General features: G+C 45.0%; 1 protein-coding gene across 1 annotated transcript; it reads left to right on the forward strand.

The window, feature by feature from the left end:
• Positions 1 to 1601: 1601 nt before the first annotated feature.
• Positions 1602 to 20010, forward strand: LOC146177215 (uncharacterized). The gene is made up of 5 exons (XM_084581494.1): positions 1602 to 3183; positions 4289 to 4945; positions 15797 to 15883; positions 17995 to 18138; positions 19969 to 20010. The coding sequence occupies exons 1-5, from the start codon at positions 1852 to 1854 to the stop codon at positions 20008 to 20010; spliced, it is 2262 nt and encodes a 753-aa protein (XP_084437620.1). The 5' UTR covers positions 1602 to 1851.
• Positions 20011 to 21425: the final 1415 nt, after the last annotated feature.

A 21425-nucleotide genomic window follows, 5' to 3' on the forward strand; every position in this document is an offset into this window, starting at 1 on the left:
TGATTGATGGTATGGATATGATCGATAGTAGAGTAACATTTCCGAAAACTTTCTTGATCCTTTGCTTGATTGCAGTCTAAGGTTGTCCTGATTCTATTAGCGATTACCTTAGTAAATACCTTAAACGTAACAGACAGTAAGCAGATTGGTTTGTAATTTTTAAGGTCCTTAGTGTCTCCTTAGTTATGAATGAGGATAATGTTTGCATTCTTCCATGGCTCCGGTAACGTCGATGACATCAGTCACTGCGTATACAGGGTGGCCACCTTTTCTATCACGATATCCCCCCGTCCTTCAGCAAATCTGTAGTGATCTGATCCTCTCCAGCTAATTTCCCTCTTTTCATAGTTTCTAATGCTTTCACAACCTCGTCCTTCGTACCTGGTAGAACGTCTGACTGTTTTTCCCTACCGCCAATCTCCTTACGGTCCTGACTACTTTGGCTACTGTAGAAAGGTCTGTATAGTACTCCTCGGCTACTTTGAGTGTGTTGTCCATGTTCGTGATTACGTTGCCCTCCTTGTCCCTTATCGCATACATCTGGTTTTTCCCTATGCCCAATTACTTCTTCACCGCTTTAATGCTCCCGCCGTTCTTTACAGCATGCTCAATTTTCTCCATGTTTTACTTCCTTGTATCGGCCAACTTGCGCTTATTGATTAGCTTTGATATCTCGGCCAATTCAATCTGGTCTGTTGGATTGGAAGCTTTCATACTCTGTCGTTTCTTAATCAAATCTTTCGTCTCCTTAGACAGCTTACCGATATCCTCTCTAACTATCCTACCGCCTACATCTACCGCACATTCAGTAATGATATCTCTGAAATTATTGTTCATTGCTTCTAGGGTAATGTCGCCATCCACGTTCAGAGCTGAATATATATTCTGTAGCGAGATCCTGAACTCTTCTGCCCTCCCCTCACCGCTAATTCGTTCATGGGTTTCTTTCTTACAAACTTGTTGCGTTCATTTTAGATTTAGGCTAATTCTGGACCTCACCATCCTGTGGTCGCTGTACCGCACATTCCCGATTACCTCTACATCTTGCATAATGGCGGGGGTTGAACACATTATGAAGTCAATTTCATTTTTAGTCTCCCCGTTAGGACTTTTCCATATCCATTTCCGGTTCTTCCGTTTCTTAAATTATTGCGCTCTGCAAACTCAACTAGTAACTCCCCTCTGCTATTCCTAGAACCAATGCCGTCATCACCTACTGCCTGCTTTTTCCCTACCTTGGCATTAAGTCGCCCATTAGTAAAGTGTACTGCGTCTTTAATTTTCACATTACCGAGTCTACATCTTCGTAGAAGCTTTGAACTGCCTGGTCATCATAACTACATGTAGCTGCATAGGCCTGTACAACCTTCAGTTTATATCGCTTATTAAGCCTAATAACAATGTCTGCCACCCTCTCATTAATACTATAGAATTCATCTATTACCCGCTATATACTCATTGACAAGGAAACCTACTCCTAGTTGTCGCCTCTCTGGTAAACCTCGATAACACGGTACATGCCCATCCTTCAGCACAGTATATGCCTCTTTCGGCCTCCTAACCTCACTAAGACCTATGACATCCCATTTCATGCCTGTATCATATCTGCTTGTGCGCGTATTTATCTTTGCTTCCAAGCACACACGTGCCAACCCTTCCCTTCGTGATAACCTTTCCTTTCACTCTACCCTCTCGCCCAACGTGGCTTTATATACGATGCAATAAACGCCTTCGGGCATTCGTTCCCTCGACACATACTGGTGTTCGTCACTCTGTCAGTCGCGATGTTTGATACATGGTGTCAGAAGTGGGATTGAAGCACCGCACCGCAGTGAGAAGTACGGATAGGCCATGGACAGCGTCAAGCCACCAGAGTCGCTACGCATAACCGGAGATGATGGAAAAAACTGGAAGCTTTTCAGGCAGCGATTTGAACTGTTTTTGAAAGCAACAGAATGCACTGAAAAGCCACGGACAGAGGCGGCAAAGACAGCGTTGTTACTGAGCATTGCAGGCCAGGACGCCATCGAAGTTTTCAACAACTTCGTATTCGCTGAAGGACAGAACAGGGAGGACTTAAGCACCGTGGTCAACAAGCTTGAAGAATATTGCGTCGACCAACAGAATGAGGTGCATGAGAGGTACGTGTTCCGCACCCGAGTACAGGCAGAAGCAGAGCACTTCGAGAGTTTCTTGCGGGACCTAAAAAAGCAAGCTCAGTATTGTAACTTTGGCAGTCTCACAGAAGACATGGTTCGAGACCAGATAGTGTTTGGCACGAACTCGACAAAGCTGAGGGAAAAGCTGCTGAGGGAGAAGAAGTTAACCCTTGAAATAGCGATTGCAACTTGCAAAGCAGCCGAGACTTCTGCACGCCAGAGCGTCTTGTGGACAAAAGGAAATGACGCCCAAGTTGAGGCTGTCACTTCAAGCCGAGCAACACTACGCCCACCTCAGCGACGACTCGTGTGTTCCCGTTGTGGTAGGCCACATGCACCTCGGCAGTGCCCAGCGTTCGGCAAAGTTTGTCGTATTTGTAATGGTCCAAACCACTTCGCCATATGTTGCAGAGCAGGAAATCTAGTTGCTGAAATACAGCACGAGGGCAACTTCGACGTTCTAAACGTCTCGATCTGCACCGTCGGCACAAACCGCGATTGGCTCGTCAAGGCAACGATCGGCAAGAGAGAGGTATCGATGAAGGTAGACACAGGATCTCAAGCGAACCTAATTCCCCTTTCAGTGTACCGAAAGCTGAACGTCGGTCCCCTGAAATCCAGCACGGCAACTTTACGCTCATACAACGGTGGCATAATTAAGCATTGCGGCTTAGTTTCGGTACCCGTCATCATCGGCGACAGAAAGATCTGCACTGACTTCTTCGTGGTAAGGAAGGATTACCAGGCTATCCTGGGACTTGATGCGAGGGAACGCCTTGGGCTACTTCATCGAGAGGTCGACACCGTGGCGGCAAGCTGTGACATCTTGGAAGAATTCCCTCAGCTCTTTCAAGGAACTGGCTGCATCAACCGCGAGTACAAAATAGTGCTACAAGAAGACGTTGTCCCAGCTGTACAGCCGGCGCGAAGGGTTCCGTTGGCACTGCAGCAACCACTTCAGGAGGAGCTGACGCGTATGGAGCGAGAGCACATCATTCAGAAAGTCAGCGAGCCAACGGACTGGGTAAGCCCTCTCGTTATTGTTCGGAAGAAAAATGGCAAACTACGGGTTTGCATAGACCCGAGAAGGATAAATGTATCTCTAAAGAGAGAGCATTATCAAATGCCCCGCCGAGAAGACATTGAAGCTGAACTAACAGGCGCGAAGTTTTTTCTCGTCTCGACGCCAACGCCGGCTTCCATCAGATTCCGCTAGATCAGCGTTCATCAAAAATATGCACGTTTGCAACGCCCTTCGGTCGCTACCGTTTCCTCCGACTGCCGTTCGGCCTTGCATCGGCTAGCGAAGTATTTCAGAAGGCGTTAAACGAGATCTTTGAAGGCATACCAGGCGTACGCGTGTACGTGGACGACGTGCTTATTTGGGGAACTGATAAAGAGGAGCATGACCAACGGCTTCGTAGCGCGCAGAAAGCAGCGCAATCAGCAGGTTTGACGTTCAATGCACAAAAATGCCAGTTCGGTGTACAAGAAATAGAATTCCTTGGTGATGTCATCAGCGACAAAGGAATCTGCCCGAATCCAGCCTTAGTCGCCAGTCTAGTGCAGATGCCAAGGCCCGATAACAAGCTTGCAGTTCAGAGGCTGCTGGGCGTGGTTAATTACTTCAGTAAATACTTGCCATCTCTAGCCCAGAAAACGGCTGCTCTGCGATCTCTTATCAAGCAGGACGCAGTGTTTGACTGGACACATAATCATGACAAAGAATGGAGAGCCATATGCAGATCACTAAGCGAGAAACCATTACTTACAGTTTTTGATCCATGCAGGCAGACAAAAGTGACGTCAGATGCCTCCCAGAGCGGTATTGGATCCGCCCTCCTGCAGAGTTGCGAAGACGGCTGGAGGCCAGTGGCTTACGCGTCTAGAGCTCTGACAGATACAGAGCAACGGTATTCTCAGATAGAAAAAGAGGCTCTTGCTCTTGTATTTGGCTGTGAGAAGTTCTCCCATTTCATATATGGGCGGTCGCTGCTACTTGAAAGCGACCACAGACCACTCATTGATATTTCCAAGAAAGCTATTGCCGATATGCCGCCCAGGGTGCAACGTTTTTTTTAAGACTTCTGAAGTATGATTACACACTGCTGTTTGTTCCCGGAAAACAGATGGAGCTGGCGGACATGTTATCGAGAGCACCGGGCACTGGAGACGTCACTGCGGTGGACACTGACGACGTCGAAGTTCATGCCATCAGCGTCGTGGCAGCACTCGTAAGTGAAAGTACGTCAGCTAGATTAGCACAGGAGACCGCTTCGGATCCATACCTTAAGGATGTCCTGCAGCAGATTACGGAAGGAAAACCTATCGAAGGCCAGCTTAAACCCGTGGCTTCTGAGCTTTCGGTAATTAACGGTATGTTACTGAAAGGGACAAAGGTTGTGATTCCGACAAGCATGCGGCCTGAAATTCTAAAGCGTGTGCATGAGGGTCATCTCGGAACAACTAAATGCAAAGCAAGAGCGAGACAACTGGTATACTGGCCAGGCCTCGACTGTGACATCGAAACCCTGATCCAAAAATGCGCCGTTTGCAGACACCATGCTTACATCCAGCCGTCAGAACCACTACTGATGCGTCCCACCCCGACTCGCGCATGGTTCCGCATTGGAGTTGATATATTCCAGTACGCAGGGAAATACTACTTGTGTGCGTACGACGCAACGTCAAACTTTCCAGAAGTAGAGTTGCTGCACGTGACCACGGCTGCTGCAGTAATCGAAAAGCTCGGTGCAATCTTTGCAAGATACGGCATTCCCGTTGAGGTATGCACGGACAATGGGCCTCAGTTTTCCAGTCGTGAATTCGACAGTTCGCGAAAGCGTACGACTTCCGTCACGTCACGTCGAGCCCACAGTTTCCACGGTCAAATGGTCTGGCAGAAAAAGGAGTTCAGATTATCAAACGAATTTTAAAGAAAATTTGTGAGGCTAACGAGGACTTCTGGCTTGGTGTACTGGCTTACAGGGCAAGCCCCTTGGAGGACGTTCGGTCTCCGGGAGAGCTTCTTCAAGGACGCCGCCTGTGGACCCCTCTGCCTGACCTTCGGGAAGAGCCAATCGTGTTGGTGAAAAAGCACAAACAGAGAAGTGTCAATCGCGCATCCCTCCCGTGCCTGAACAAGGAGGACGTGGTACGCATAAAAAAAGGGCTCATGGTCACGCAAGGCCAGAGTGCTAGCACCAGCTGGGCCGAGGTCCTATTACGTTAAGACAGCGGACGATAAACTGCTACGGCGAAACCGCCAGCTCTTGCTCAGAACGAAAGAGGACTTCCACCGCGAACCATCGGATGTTGACTCGAGCGACGACTCTGATGATGATGATGATGATGCAAACACATCGGCTGATCCTCACCTGTCTTCTACAAACGTGCCACCGCCTCCGATAACATCGAGGCCATCGTCGCCAATCGTCAGAAGGTCACAGAGGCAAGTTAAACCGCCGGAACGCTTGGGCTACACGAGGAACTTTGAACAAGTCAGCAAGTGACAGCGAAATAAATTTTTCAAAGTGAACTATTGATTGAGGAGGGGGATGTATCATATCTGCTTGTGCGCGTATTTATCTTTTCTTCCAAGCACACACGTGCCAATCCTTCCATTTGTGATAACCTTTCCTTTCACTCTACCCTCTCGCCCAACGTGGCTTTATATACAATGCAATAAACGCCTTCGGGCATTCGTTCCCTCGACACATACTGGTGTTCGTCACTCTGTCAGTCGCGATGTTTGATACAATGCCCTCTATTTCCTCTCACAGCACTGCTAAACTAGCTTTACTAGCTAGGGTTCTAGCGGTAAACGTTGCCAGGGTCAGTTTCCAATGGTGGCCTGTCCAGCGGAGCCGGGTATTCTTAGCACACCCTGCTGCGTCACAGGTCTGACCGCCCCATTGGTCAGTTGTTCCGCAGCCCCTGGAGACTGAGGGCCGGGGTTTTATGGAGCTTATCATATGAGGTTGCGGCTAATTACTGCACCAGGGTGGCCAGCTCCTGTTCTGGTGAGGGAGTGCGTTGCCGGAGGTGTTCACCGGCATCAGGTCGCGCTCCAAACCTGTTTTCTATTTTTTTTTAAATCCGGTGGAGAATTGCGCGGCACCGAGATTTGAACCCCGGTCCTCTTGCATGCGATGCGGATGTTCTTCCGCTATGCCACCGCTGCATAAGATGTATGTTATTCATCTTATACCGGCCGCTACTTTCATCTCCCGGATTTTTCACCTAACCATTCTATGCATATCCATGCCATGAATAAAGACTATCTAATTTTGCTCTAAAAACTACGCTAATTATGTAGTACTGGCAAAAAATATGTAGCAGTAACTGTTCCGCTTTACGAGTATGTACTGAACTACCTCAAAAAGTTTCGTGCGCCATTATTATTCTATATACACCACCGAAATAAATATTCAGACCAACATTTGGTAGGTGATGTGGGCAAGCCCACATAATTGTAGTGAATTGGGAATAAATTCCTGTTATGTTACTGAGTGTCGAATCAAGATAACAAATAGTGCTCAGTATTCTTTCACACTTGATGACGAATTGAGCTTGGGCCGCCCCGAAAATACCAGATTCAACCCATGAGGGCAGCACGTGGCCTCCGGAAAGCCCGCGCCGGAACAATTCAGGTATTGAAGGGATTAATCGACTTATAATTATAACCTTGATCAATAGGGTGGCACTGCCTTCATAAACGTAGGACTCAATAATGATTCTGGTATGCTGCCCATATTAAGCTATCTGGGCTGTATGCGGGCAGCCCAATTTGGGCTGCCCACACGGATACAGACTGGGACCAATCACGGCAAAAGTGGGCAGCCCATGCCCTCTGGGTACGTATTGCAAATCCCGCATGGGGCCCGTATGGGCTGCCCCCACGGGCCTAACGCGGGCCCCCACATCATAGCCCTTTTTGTTCTACCTGGGTAGTTATGTATTTTTGTGGTGATAAAAAGCTGCAATTGTTGTAAAATGGGTCACATGCTCTTCAGCTGAGTTGAAAAGAAGAGATAATAAATTTCCTGCTTGACCAGCTTCTCCCCTGAAAGATTACTTGTATTCAGAAGGCTGATGGAATGAGCTAGTTGGTGCAGATGTGACATATTTTAAAGTACTAAGGCAACACAGACAGAGAAGTGCACATACTTGTTGTTTTAGCCCTTTGAAATATTTCATAACATATTCCGGCAACATTGCGTACCATGGAGGAGCTTCGTCATTCATCACACCAGCAAGAGCAGATGCGTGGCAATGGTCACGAGCTGCATCAGCGGCTGCTGCGAGTGTTAGCCAGGGCGAAGCGAGTGACAAGGCATAGGCATATGTTTTCGCTTGCTTCGCTGTGACTTTGACGCTCTCAGGCGACAGCAAAGAAAGGACACGCATGCGCAAAGGGCACTTGGCACACAATTTCTGTGAGCCTTTACAGCAAATGGCACAGCAATGCAATTTTGCTTTGCTCTGACGTGCTTTGCAGATCCTGCCGGCTTTTGGCTCTGACAGTACAGAGCTTGGTCGGATGAAGTGTGGTGTTGCAAACTGGTAGCAGTCAAAGATTTTACTAACAGCAATATTTACTTTCTTCTGAAGGGTTGCGAAACATGTGCATCACTGCGCATAGAGAATTCAGACCTTAAGGAGCAGGTGGCACTCCTGCAAGGGAGAACAAAAGGTTGAAGATGACAGTAGACTTCAATACAACAGAAAAAGAAAGTATTAAAGGCGAGTGACCTTAGTCGTGGCGTTGCATATAACAAAAAAGCCGAGGGCTTGGAGAGTTTCTTAGGTTTAAGGTAGCTGGTTATGTACTTATCAGGTGCGTTTCCTTGAACTGCAGGTAACATACTTTACACAGGCTAGAAATTGATTTGCAGTTCATGTGCACACTGCCAACTAAAGGTTTTTTCTTCTGCTGTTGTAATGTTGTGACGAAAAGATCTCAAAGAAAGAAAACACTCGAAAAGAGGGAATGGCATGATACCTCATGGAAAGGTAAAGAGCATTGCTAACCACGCAATACACAGTGAAAGGAGGGGTTTTTTTTTTCAACTTTCCGAGTCCAATAATGCATGTATGTGGTTGCTCAGTGCTTTCTCAGAAGCTGTTGCGAAAGGCAGGGGTGTGACCTGGCCCAACCATGGTACCACTCACTTCTGTATACTGTAATACATAATTATGCTCCGGGGGGAGGCAAAGGGCATGCAGGGGCACAATTATCTATTATAATGCAGGTAATCCTGATTGGTCCAAGCTGCTAATAGCTTCTGAGATGTAGTATAAGGTACACTGTGAACGTTCAGACTTCTGCTGCCATTCCTCATCTTGTATAAAGGCTGTAACCTTTGTTTCCATAAGAAAGGGAGGCTTGTAAATCACCTTTGTAAATTTGACTTATTCACTATGATGGTTTTTTCAAAGTTGTCCTCTCATCCAAATCGTGTGCAGTAAATGCATGGTTGCATGTTCCTTTTGCTCCTTGGTCACTTGTTCATGCAGCGCCTTGACTGCCTGGTGTACGACTTGCCTCCCAAAAACGGAAGTCAGGCAGTTGTTTTGTTTCTTTTTCAATTTGCTGATCATGAATTTCTTTAATTTGTTAGGATCTCATATGGCTACTATCCCTTACTGAATGTTTACAATTTGTGTGCAGTGTGCAGTACTATGCATGTAGGGTGAAACTATGGACTGGTTCCTTCTCTGTTGCGATTGTTTGCCCATCCTTTTGGGATACAAGCTTCAAGCAGCCAAAACCAGAGGGTCTGTTTAGTGCTCTTAGCTGTACAGCCTTTCTGCTGATCTTTCTCGTATACCGCCGGGGTGGCGCAGCGGCTACGGCGCTCGACTACTGTTTCCAAGAACGCGGGATCGAATCCCGGCCTGGGCGGCCGCTTTTCGTCTCCTCCTCCTCTTTATTGTATGGGTGAAAGCAGCTTGAAGAGGCTGTATTCAGACGTGAGTGAATGGGCATTAAGGGAAAAGAGGAAGGACTTATCATCATCATCATCATTTATTAACCCTTAAAGGTCCCGTTCGAGACATTACATAAGGGGGGAGGTAGTACAGGGTTGTTCAGCAGTCATACATGATCATAAATATAAAAGTAATATAGAAGTATAGAAAATTATATATATAAAAAACAAATAACAAGATAACATAAAGACGCACAATAGAAACAGCAGGTAAAAAAAAAGTTGAAAAAAGACAAAAGTAACAAATTCAGATAAGTCATGGCAGAGTGGCAAAAATATAAAACAAATTCAAATAACAGCTATGGAAGTAAAACCGGCTGGTCAGTTTGCAGGGCTTGGTAGCTGACATAAGGTACAGGAAGATTATTTTTTTTTTCATTGAGATAGTCGATTAGGAGCTGTCTGAATCTGGAAGGGTTAGCCTCAATGACAATGTATTCGGGGAGGTTATTCCAGCTTTCTATCGCACTGGGAAGGAAGGATTTATTGAAGGAATTGGTAGAGCCGTGCAAACGCTGTGCGCTTATAGAGTTAAATAAACGGCGAGATGATCGTACCGGAGCTCGTAGAAGATTTTCTCGAAGTGCTGGAAAGTTAAAGTACAGTTTGTGAAAAAGACAAAGAATAGAAATTTTCCTGCGGAAAGCTAATGATTTGAGACCGAGAGATGATTTCAAGACTGTGATGCTGAACTGCGATTTGTACTCTGAGGTGATGAAGCGTGCTGCCCGATTCTGAATGGCTTCGAGTGAGTCTATCAAGGAGGTCTGGTGAGGATTTCATATTGTTGAGGCGTATTCTAGTTTAGTTGGAATGTACGTTTCATACGCTAGTTGTCTGGTGGCTGCGGTGGAGATGGAAAGTGATCTCCTGATGAATCCGAGTGATTTGGAAGCACTAGCACAAAGTTTGATTATGTGGTCAGGCCAAGTTAAGTTGGTTGTTATGTCGATGCCGAGGTACCTGTATGAATTTGAGAGAGCGCTATGGAGCTCAGGGAGTACCAGAAACGAAGAATGGAACGTTTGCGTGAAACGTGCATGAATTTACATTTCGAGACATTGAGCTGCATTAGCCAATCGGAACACCACTTCTGAATTCGGGTTAGGTCATCCTGTAATATTTCCTGATCTCTGCTATTGATGACGCGGCGATAAATGACGCAGTCGTCCGCAAAGAGACGGACGGATGATAAAATACCAGATGGCAAATCGTTAATGAAAATTAGGAAGAGTAACGGAGCAAGAACCGATCCTTGAGGGAGCCTGGAGATTACTCTAGAAGTTTCGGATGCGTGATTGGAGATGATGGTGAATTGCAAACGGTTAGTTAAGAAATAGTGGATCATGGATAAGACAAGAGGGTTAAGTCACAGACCTGAGAGTTTGGAGAAGAGACGCTGGTGAGGAACGCGATCGAATGCCTTGGCGAAGTCTAAGTAAATGATATTGGTTTGGAAAGAAGCCTCTAGATTTAAGTGAAGATCAGTTGTGTGTTCGAATAGTTGAGTTTCGCAAGAAAAATCTGTCCTGAAACCATGCTGATTGGGAAGAAAAAACAATTGTAGTCAAGGTGAGATGCGATGTGCGAGTATATTATATGTTCGAAAAGTTTACAAGAGATACATGTCAGTGAAATTGGTCGATAATTTGAGGGGTCGGAGCGATCTCCAGCTTTGAAGACTGGTGTAACGTTGCTTAGTTCCCAGTCGTCTGGAATCTGACTAGTATTAGGAGACTGGGTGAAGATGAGTTGCAGGATTTGGCTCGTTAAATATTTAGTGGCTTTGAAAATCTTAGCAGGGATGTTGTCTGGTCCAGGGGAAGTGGATGTCTTTAGATTATCAATGAGGTTTGAAATTCCCTCTGTTCAGATTGTGATGGGTGACATAGGTGCATAATTTAGACTTGGCACAGAGGAAGTGCTTACTGTTGCTTCGTGGGTAAACACGGAGGTGGAATAGGAGTTCATTACATCGGAGCGCTCGGATATTGGAACGTCGCAGCCGTCTTGTGTTTTCAGGGAAATATTGTGCGAACTGTTTTTATTGGGCGTGAGTAAGTTCCAAAATTTCTTAGGGTTTACCCGCATTATCTCTATGAGATCGTGACAGTAAAATTTTCGTTTTGAAGATCGTAATAACGGCGTGTATTCGTGCAGGCTTGCAATGTATTTGTCCCACTTCGCAGCACATCCTGACTTCTTGGCATTACGAAATAGGCGTTTTTTCTTTTGCGACAGCTTCCTCAGTGCATTTCAGTACCAAGGTTTATTGGCATCCCCTCGAATGCAGATAAGCGGGACGTGACCTTTTATCAGCGATAGAATTGTCTCTTTAAACACACACCAGTTGTCATTCACGAATCTGACATGTATAGAATTTCGAAAATTATGAAAAAATTCTTCAAGGTGGGAGTTAATGCTTGTGAAAGCGGCCTTGGAATAATTACGGATGTATTTAACAGACGGTTGGCGTATAGCAATTTCAATTGTCAGGTTGAAAGTTATGATGCAGTGATCACTTAGACCACTAGTACACGAAAGCGATTGGACTAATTCTGGATTGGATACAAGGACGAGGTCTAGCATGTTTGAGCCTCGAGTTGGGCCACACACTGTTTGAGTAAGATTAAAGGTAAGGACCAGTTCTAAGAAGTATTTTATGGACGAGATGGCGCAGTCAAGTTATCCCAATCAATGTCGGGAAAATTGAAGTCGCCGCAGAGTATGAAGTTGGCATTAGAGAAACGAGACTGCAAGTCCTCTAGAACAGAGTGAAGGTCATTAAGGAAAGAAGCATCCGTGTCGGGGGCTCAATAGCATGCAATTAGAAAGTTGGTGCAAGAGGGGAAACAAAATTTAATACACAATATTTCGCTGTAGCAATTAATATCAACTCGAGTGGAAGAAAGGCTAGTTTTCATCAGAACAAGAATGCCGCCTCCCCGACGACCTGTTCTGTCTCGACGGTAGGAGTGAAATGACTGAATGTCATGCAAAAGTTCGATGTCATCTATATCGGATGTTAACCAGGATTCGGTGAATACTGCGATGTCAGTGCTGTGGTCGTCGAGAAGCGCCTCAACATATTCTTTTTTCGGCAGGTAACTTCGAATATTTGTCAGCAAAAAAGAAATATTATTGCAGGTGTCAATCGATTGAGCGACAGCGCTGTGAAAGATTGGAATGAGGCGATTGTGGGGACCTCGGTGATTTCAGTAATCGCTTAGGCTTTAGTTCGACAACGCAATCCGTATCTGCATTATAAGTGAAAACTTTTTTCCGATGAGCAGCTTGTCAAAAGGAATTTTGAAAGAGGCGTTGTTCTGTTGGCCATAAGTGAAAAGTTTCTTTCTGGCTTCGCGAACCTTGGCTGAATAACTTTCGCGGATAGAAAACGATGTCTCCTTCAGCTTCGAACCAGCGAGCAATATCCCTGATTTGTCTTTGAAATGCGCTAGCTTCACAATGATTGGGCGGTTTTTGCCTAATTCGAATCGACCCAAGCGATGTGCACGTTGGATTTGTTTATTTTCAATTCCAGCGTCAAGCATGTCCGAGCAAAAAGAAATGACACGTTCCTCAGATTGCGCCCAGGTTTCACAGAGTTCGTCTGTACTTCCAAAGAATAATAAGTTCGAGCGGCGCAAGCGATTTTCGGCGTCATCGTACCTGTACGTCAGCAGTTTGACATCAGAAGAAAGTTTGGTCAGTTCGGAGGTGTCTACAGATGCAGCACCATTTTCGGGGTTTTTTCAACAATTTTTTCAAGTACTTCGACGCGTAAAGAAAGTCAACGCTCAGTGTTCAATGTTAGTTTGGGTAGACCTGATCAAGGCGAGCTCTGAAAGTATGGTGTTCTGGCTCAATTCTATGCGTAGTATGGCCTGCGAGATGGATTCAAGGGATGGAAGGGCGTCGTTTTCAGGAGGGCGTGGGTTTAGCTCGACATCTCTGGATAAAATGAGCAAAAGAGAAACAAAATGGGCGTTTAGGCAAAAGGAGGAGGCAATACATAACAATCTTTGGCAAAGGTCAATGGCATCTTTGGGGCACGACACTGCCAGCAGGAAACGGTCACTAGAGCAAATACATGTGGCACAGGGCAGATAACTAACCTGCAGTAGAAGAAAAGGCGTCTGCATGACCGGTCGATTTGCGGTGGCGTGCCCCAAATGGATCAAACGGCGCCGCGGCTTATGTAGTCGGGGAATTTCCGAGCACGTACTGGCACCATGTTGCCATATGAGGGTACTCTTCACCGACGGAAGCAACGGATGCAGGTGAAGTTCGTCGTCTGCGTGGCAGCTCGTAGTCTCAGCAGCCAGCCAGGGGGACTCTTCGGCGCTGCAAACATCCGAGGGGCGTGAACGGTAAACGTTGAAAGGTGTGATTGGGATCGTCCAGGATAAGATAACCTGCAGTAGAAGAAAAGGCGTCTGCATGACCGGTTGATTTGCGGTGGCGTGCCCTCTGTGATATTCCATGCATGTATCATATTTAAACTTGAAAAAATAATGGTAAGCGATTTGACATAACCATCATGCTGTCAGATTCAAAGCCCCTCATGGGACCATGAAGGAACATAAATGTGACTAGCAAACATGCTGAGCTTTGTGGAGTGCTGATTGGGTCTTGGCTACAAAATTCACATTCTTTTCATGAACTTCTGTGTCAGACAGTAAGGTGATTGCAAAAATGACTGGCTAAAGGAGCAGAGAAATGCATGCCCAGTGTTTCATGTTCCAGGTAACCTTCCACTGCCCTCGTCACAGTGTTGTTCTGAGGCCAGCTTCGAATCTGTTGTTCTGGATAAAATATGCTAGAGCTTCTAATACAAAATAGAAATGTCTGTAGTTGCTGCTGCACTGAGTCCTTGAAGGTCCATGATATATGTGGAAAGGACAGGTTGTACGTGACTTTGAAAAAAAAACTGAGCCGAATAATTGAAACTCTCAATGATGTACAAAATTTTAGTCCGGAAACCACCTTGGAAGCATCCTTTGCAGAAAAGTTTAGAAATGGTAGTTTTCTAAACGGTTGTGCTCTTGCTAAACGTATAAACTGAGAAATACGAGTTCAAAGGCTTCAGAACACACTGTTCAAGTTTAAGGCCTAAATTAATAGATCACAGTGGCCTGGTACATACAATGGGCTGTCCGTTTGATTAGTGCACCGCTATGTAGTGATTACTTTTAGTTGCTTTTTTTCCTCAGCTTTACAGCTGTCCAGCGTCCTTGTCTGTGCTCGTGATATTTTTGGCTTGCTTGGTTGCGTGGCGTGCATCTTTATTTTGGCTGGTTATTGTATCGTCGGCTTGACGAGCCCTTCGGTTATGCAGGCTCCCAATGGTTTGAGAACAGTTTTCCAAGGTTACATGCTTCGTTTAGGTTAAATAAAAAGGAGCTTCTATTTCGGTTTTTCAGCCAATCTGCTACTGTCAAAGCCTAAAATATGCCTCTTCCGGATTTTCGTTTAACTCTCTGCTGTATTCGCGATGGCAGGTCAGTTTTGGCCTGAGAGCACGTAAAGTAAGCATTCTAACTTGGCGATACACTCTGCGTTCAGCTCCTTGCCCGCTATGCGGCTGCGTCTTGAAAATAGTGCTCATAGGCCTTTTGGTGGTGAGTGCACCCCACCTCGCAAAATAAAATAATTGTAATCTTTTCACTGCGCAGATGATAACGAAACTTGGGGAGAAGTTTCTTAATCCAAAACGTCAAATACCTAAAAACGTTTTTTCTTTGTTAAAATTATGATTTTAGTCCAGTCTCCCCACCTTAAGGTGGTGTCACTAACACCGAAAATACTGGCGATTGAAACTTCATCTTTGCCTGAGCTGCCACATTATAGCCTGATGCAGCTAAAGTCTGCAGTGAAGCTCCATTCACATTCAGATCCAATGTACAAAATTCTTCCATTAAGAACCTAATGAAGAAAGAATTAAATGCTCTAAACTTTTGATGCCTTTAGCTAGTTTAATCAAATGAAACATTAAAAAGTTGATTTCGTTTACTATACGTTGCATAGATGAACTAACTTGCTCGAGTGGGTGAAGAAGCTAATGTGGATATAGTTTTTTTATTATCATATTCTTGCGTTTGACATAATCGGGTGATACATTTAAGCAATTTCCTTCATTTTGTGGCTCTCATAGATGTCTGCAATAAAACATAAAACAAATGTGACTGCTCACTGCGTTCCACAGAAAACCCAAGTTTTGGAGCTGCAGGCAATAAACAAGGGGCCGTAATACTCATGAGCATTCATGTGTATTACGCATTACACATGAGCATTCATGTGTAATCTCATTTTCCTGCCTACTTGCTGGGTAGGAAGATGAGATTCTTAACACAAATTAGAGTGAAAACTCGGAAAGAGGTGCACAGTCTTTTAGCCACCATTTCAACAAAAGGAGTTGTTTTTATATTTGTGTGAAAGGAAATCATCATTGAAATGCTGGCTAGTGGATGGACACTCCGTTCACATCTTTTATTATATGCTCATTGCTATGTCCTTTAGCAAAACATATAAATTGGTAAAATTGGTAGTAACTAATTGCACGAGCCTGCCACGCTGCTTTAATGCAGAATACATTTACTTTTCTTGGGTGTTTTGCTTTCATATCCTTTTCCCTTTTCTCAGAATGCACATCAGCCATCAGACATTCGGCCCCTGTATGGAGAGCTGCAGGCAGCGGGAACTCTAAGCTGTGGCGGAGGTGAAACACAGGTGCGTAATTGTTGCTATGCATTCGTAAACCAATGGGGAGATCTGAAAAGTGTATGAAGAAAAATTTTGCTTTGACTGGAGCAGCTCCAGGTGTGTTATGTAGCATTCATGCCACAAGCTTACTGCAGCAAGGTTTTACTGTTTGGCAGCATTTTGACCTGTGCACGGCAGTGTGTTATCAAATATATGTGGCTTTTCAGAATTGGTGCAAAGTAAAGAGGGTATATGTAGTTGCTCCATCCATTTAGGTTTGTATAGTAGCCGTGTGCCCAAGAGCCTGAACACACAGTATACTTGGTGACATTTTCTGGCAGGGGAGTTTAAGATGCGCAGCCAAAACGCGCCCCTGGTTAATACACAGGGGAATATATACTCTCTTTGCAGTTCTCAGTTTTCTCCTGTATTATATCGTATGTTTACATCTCCTATTCAAGACATATTTTGAATATAACTGTCAATTTTAAATGCCAGAGAGTTGAGGACAGAAGCTTCCTTGATTACAAGGAACTTGCTACGCATATCTGGTTGCAAGAGACTCCTATTGATGGGGCCAGCTGCACCGGAGTGAGGCAGCTGTGAGGAGAACAGAATGCCTGGCAGCCAGGTACACTGTGGTGCAGCCAAACTGTTTGGCGAAATCACAGTTATGGAGTGCCAATATCAGCTGTCGCAGAGTATATTACCGCCAGTGTCATTTTTACTTGACTGCGAAGCGCTTTATAAGGCCTATTTTACTCAAACGTCTTATTTTGGAATTATGTGAACCATGCTAGATCTATGTTGCAGGGCCCCTTTAATGCTGCTGCCAGCAATAGTTTACCATGTTTAGCCTTTACCAACAGGCTAAATCATTACTTCTCTGCTATGTTTCAAGAAGTGCAGTCGAACCGTGATATAACAAAACGCACTGTAACGAAATTCGCGATGTAATGCATTTTTTATTTCCCAATCACTGCTCTATTGAAAACCATGTGTTTTAATTTTTTTTTCGCGATATTACGAAGTATTTTTATGCCGCACTTTTGACCGAACAAAGTCCTCGCGAATTGCATGCATCAGCAGTCATTTCGACAATCGGATGAGAACGTAAACTTTAGCTGAGATACATCACATTATGCATTTCCCCGACATCGGCGTCAGTTTGAGGGGAGGGATCAATAGGCGAGAAAAAGTAAACTTTTTTTTACGACAGTGGTCTATTCTTCCACCCTTCATTCGTCAAAGAAAGCATGCCGTCAGCCACGATAATTACGTGGACTTTTAGCATCGTTCGCTTCAAATGCTCCAATGATTTTATGGCAGCGGACAGCGCCCACCCCAATCGCTGCGTGATAAAGGGAAGCCAAGCCCCATCCTGCATGGCGACACGCAAGGAAGGTATGGACGCGATAACGATGAGCGTTTTTTATTTGTTGGTGGCAAAAATTGGAGGCAGGTTCCTTACACATGTAAATATAATACGCATACGTGAGACCTGAACAATTGCCATGCAAAGGTAGCTGTTCTAGCAAGGGTGATGCTTTCACTCTTTGCTCACATGAAAATAAATATGATCATTTGCATCACTTTGCTACTATTCATTATCCTCTGGATGTACAAAACATCTGGTCAGCGCTATCATGGCTATAATCTCTTGCTTACTTCCTGAATTCGTATTTGAAAAGTTCCCATCTACTAGCAGTGTTCCACTAACTTTATCTGGGAAGCCAGAGCATGGGAAGTTCGACGTAACAAAAATTCACAATTTAACGACATTTACGGCTGCAAGTAGGCCTTCGTTATATCAAGGTTCGACTGTACTTGAATTCACTTCCTTAGTCCATAAAGTCTTCCCGCTGATGGTGTCTAATATGCAGTGTTTTAGATTAGTATATTGTTTAGCCATGCGTTTATAGTGCCCCTTTTTATGCATATAAAATTCAATGAAGTGCAATCAGTATACCCCAGAAAAGAAAATATTTGTTAGATGTTTAGGAAGTTGACTAAAAAGAAGCAAAATAAATATAAAGCCTGATTTCGTTGTTCAGAATGTTCAGGTGGGAGACTTCAAAGTTCTGCACTCGAGAATTTCAAGGCATTTTTTTTATAAATGATTTGTATACAAAATACAGGACGAGAACACCGAAGACTTGGAAGATATTGGTGGATACATGCTGTCCAGGTCGGTGCTGAAAATGTTGGACATGGGGCCGTTAAAAACTCCCAGCACCTATGCCTGGGACCTGCTGACACAGCCGTTTTCGCCAGCACAGCTTGTGGGGAAGTCCATAAGCGGGAGGCAATCAAACGCCCACAACGATAACGAAGCAAAGCCGCAGCTTGATCCGTTGCGCGTGAAAGCTGTAATAAGTATTTGAAATGCAAGAGACGTGGTAAGAATCTTGAGCATTGTGACCAGTGTAGCTGGGAAGGGTCAGTGGATAGTGCTGGTGGCATGATTTTGTTCAGTGAGTTACAAAAGGAGCATAGACACCTAACATTTGTTTACGCAAGGATGTAACAGCTGTGCCAGTTGTACCTTTTGATACAGTCGCATATTTCATGTGCCATGCTGCGCCATAAGCAAGAAATTTGTTAAAGTTTCGCCATGCCAGGCCACAATGCCCCATCTGGCTGCAAAAGTTTGCAGTCTAGTAGGTTTGGCGAAAAACAAAAGACGCATTGTCAACCTGCAGTTTTGCTGATGGCCCATCCAGTCACTGATATGCAACTCCTATCCTATTCTGCAATGCGTTTACACAACCTATGAGTACTGTCCGACGGCACAGTTGCAAGTGTACTGCAACTGCAGCCTTGTCCCGTTTTTGCATCATCGTGTTTGGTATGTTAAGTGGGGTGCGGAAAAGGTGTTGCTCTAGCTGCGTCGTGGCGTCAGACAAGTTCAGATCGCCTACAGCTCCAGGTGATGTGAGCTTACTACAACGACCAGTGTAGAAGTGAGGGCAGTGGACGACAGAGCCCTGGCTGAGCGGCACATCCTGGTCATAGCCATATTTTTTTGCATTGAAGCCACTAGCCGATGAAATTTTGGAATTTATCAGCGCTGTAGTAAACGGTCTGCTTTAGAACTGCTTTACTGTCAATCCCATTGTCTCATAATGAGAGGAGAAGATTAATTGTGGTGCCGCCTTAGCAGAGCAACTAACATGAACAAGCCCGGGACCCGCCTTGCTTGTATCAATTATCACCCCTTTCAACGTCTTTGTATGGGTCAGCAATCCTCCAAGAGTTCGTTTCTTACATTTTGTTTTCTTACAGCTGCCTTTCTTATCTGCTTTCGTAATTTTCCCCCGTTATTTTCTGCTTATTTTTTTCATTTCTCTCAATTTTTGTATTCGCATTGAAGTTTCTTGCTGAAGCCATCACGTTTTTAGCTTGTGCGCTGTAACTGAGATGCCTTTCATTCCTCGGCCCTGCAAAACATTTCTTCTCCTGTCTAATTTTAAACTGAATGTTTACTTTTAGTTTTGTTTTTGTACCGTGTTTTCTTTCGGGGACAAATTGATCGCTCTCACAGCTTCGCAATGGGCTTATTTGGAAATGCCCTCCTGCGAAGAAAGCAGTGAATTTTGCAGGTAATATAAGATTTCTTACGGGTATTGCCTGCAAGATAACGTCCTGTGATTAAGGTTACAGCCACGCTAGATACAAAAGAAGTATAATTTTTAGCTTCTATATTCTTTATTTACTGCCCGAGTTTCAAAGTTAGCCACTATGGTTTTATGCATCACACTCTCTTTTATTGCAATTAAATGGCCTGCAGTGTGAAATGGTTATTCACCGTCGAACCCGCATATATCAACTCGAAGGGGATCACGAAATAGTTAGATATATCAATAATTCGATATACAAAATGTTTTGAACGCCGCTTGCAATCGTGAAAAATGGTACCGCATTTGTCGCGTAATCAACCCAATCCCACTCCTCCACTTTTGCCGCTGAGAATTTGAAAGAAAAGAAAACGTTACTCGGTGGCACCTCCCTGCATTTCGGCTGTCTCATCCGCAGTTCTGGCAGCGCGCCAAAGTGCTGTTCAGGGATAACGACACAGCGTGTTTATCTTTTGACTATACTTTTGGTGCTAGCACCTGCGCTGGCTGGAAGCGAACTTGGCAAAGTTCCGGTGATGGCTTGATTGCACAAGCGTGGTACTTTTACCATTATTACGCTGCGCTTGGGGCGAGCGTAGTCCACTGCCACAGAATCATTGAAAAGCGTGATAGCTGCAAATGCCAACGATGCTGCTGACCGCGTGCGTTTGTTGATTCATGGCTGCATGAATGGACCACTCGCAAAAAAACACTTCCTAACGTCCGCAGCCACCATAGCTTAAAGGCGGGGGTCCCACTCCGGCAGCGCGGATGGACCATTTTAGGCAATGTTTGCGCGAGCATCCCAGGCAGCACACCAACATCGCACCAACCCCGGCCCAACGTCGACAGAAATTGGTACCAACATTGGCGTAACACTGGTTTTTTGAGAAATTACTACATTCTTATATATTGATCCGGCTTATATGCCAACATTGCACCTGTCTTGGCACTGCCAACATAGGCTATCAGCTGGCCGTGCCCCTAGTGTCACGTACTGGCATGCCACTAGTATTCATTGGCACATGTGACACTGGCAATAAACCGACCGTGCCGCTAGTATCACATATTGGTATTTATTGGCATTAAACAAGTATTCATCGGTATCCGTGGCATTGGCAATGCCACTGTCGAGCCACCTTTAGCCAAGCAGTTATTTCACCCTTGCCGTTACTGCTGCCATTTGCTTAACTGCCACTCTGACAATTGTGGTTTTCTTATGCAGTCATTTCCCAATACCACCTTGCATGTCATCTCCCTAAGGAGCCATAAAAACCATGCAATTAAATGAGGCAAGCAAAATATTTTCCGAAAACATTTTATTGAGAGCTCATATACATGTACATGCCACAAGGACATCAGAGGGCCAAAATGCAGTGCAGGAGGCATTGGGTACAGGGTTAATATGAGAGAGGCTAGTAGGTGTAATTGGAAACAGGGCACTAAGCAGCACATGACCAGGTAGTGCAGGTAGAGGTGATGGGGTGCAGTGTGCATTGGTCATGATGGAAGGGGCTGGACATGTTGAGCAGGGTTGAGCCTTGTAGTGCGAGAGGTATTGCAGGAATAGGAGGCTGAGCATGGGTGCATTCTAGGGCAGTGTCCACCATGGATGGAAAAAGGCAGTGGACAGTGTTGAGTATGACAGTTGGCAGTGAAGGGTCAATGGATCAAGTTATGAGGTTGAGGGGGCGGGGGAAGCGCATGGCCCAGGTAGTAAGCTGGGCACCCCGCAGGAAACAACCATTCAGGAACAGTTTGTTGAGGAGATTGGCCCGTGGGTCTTACAAATGACATCCGCACAGAAGACAAGCATATATCACCATACGATCTAAACCCACCTTCTCAACACTTATCCAAACACATATTTGAAGTCTGGGTACTCTATACGATTGAGTACAAAATACAGAACCCCACTATAGTAAAACCTCTATATAGTAAAGTGAAACTGA

This window comes from Amblyomma maculatum, chromosome 10, assembly GCF_055883805.1.
Source record: "Amblyomma maculatum isolate TAMU_Amacu chromosome 10, ASM5588380v1, whole genome shotgun sequence".
In the NCBI taxonomy this organism is placed as follows: domain Eukaryota; kingdom Metazoa; phylum Arthropoda; class Arachnida; order Ixodida; family Ixodidae; genus Amblyomma; species Amblyomma maculatum.

What these genes read in the sequence shown, in the direction of transcription:
- LOC146177215 (XM_084581494.1), top strand. Translation starts at nt 1,852, where the DNA reads ATGGACAGCGTCAAGCCACCAGAGTCGCTACGCATAACCGGAGATGAT. An exon ending in GATACGGCATTCCCGTTGAG is followed by an intron (nt 4,946 to 15,796) that starts GTATGCACGGAC and finishes CCCTTTTCTCAG; the next exon opens with AATGCACATCAGCCATCAGA. An exon ending in GTGGCGGAGGTGAAACACAG is followed by an intron (nt 15,884 to 17,994) that starts GTGCGTAATTGT and finishes TACAAAATACAG; the next exon opens with GACGAGAACACCGAAGACTT.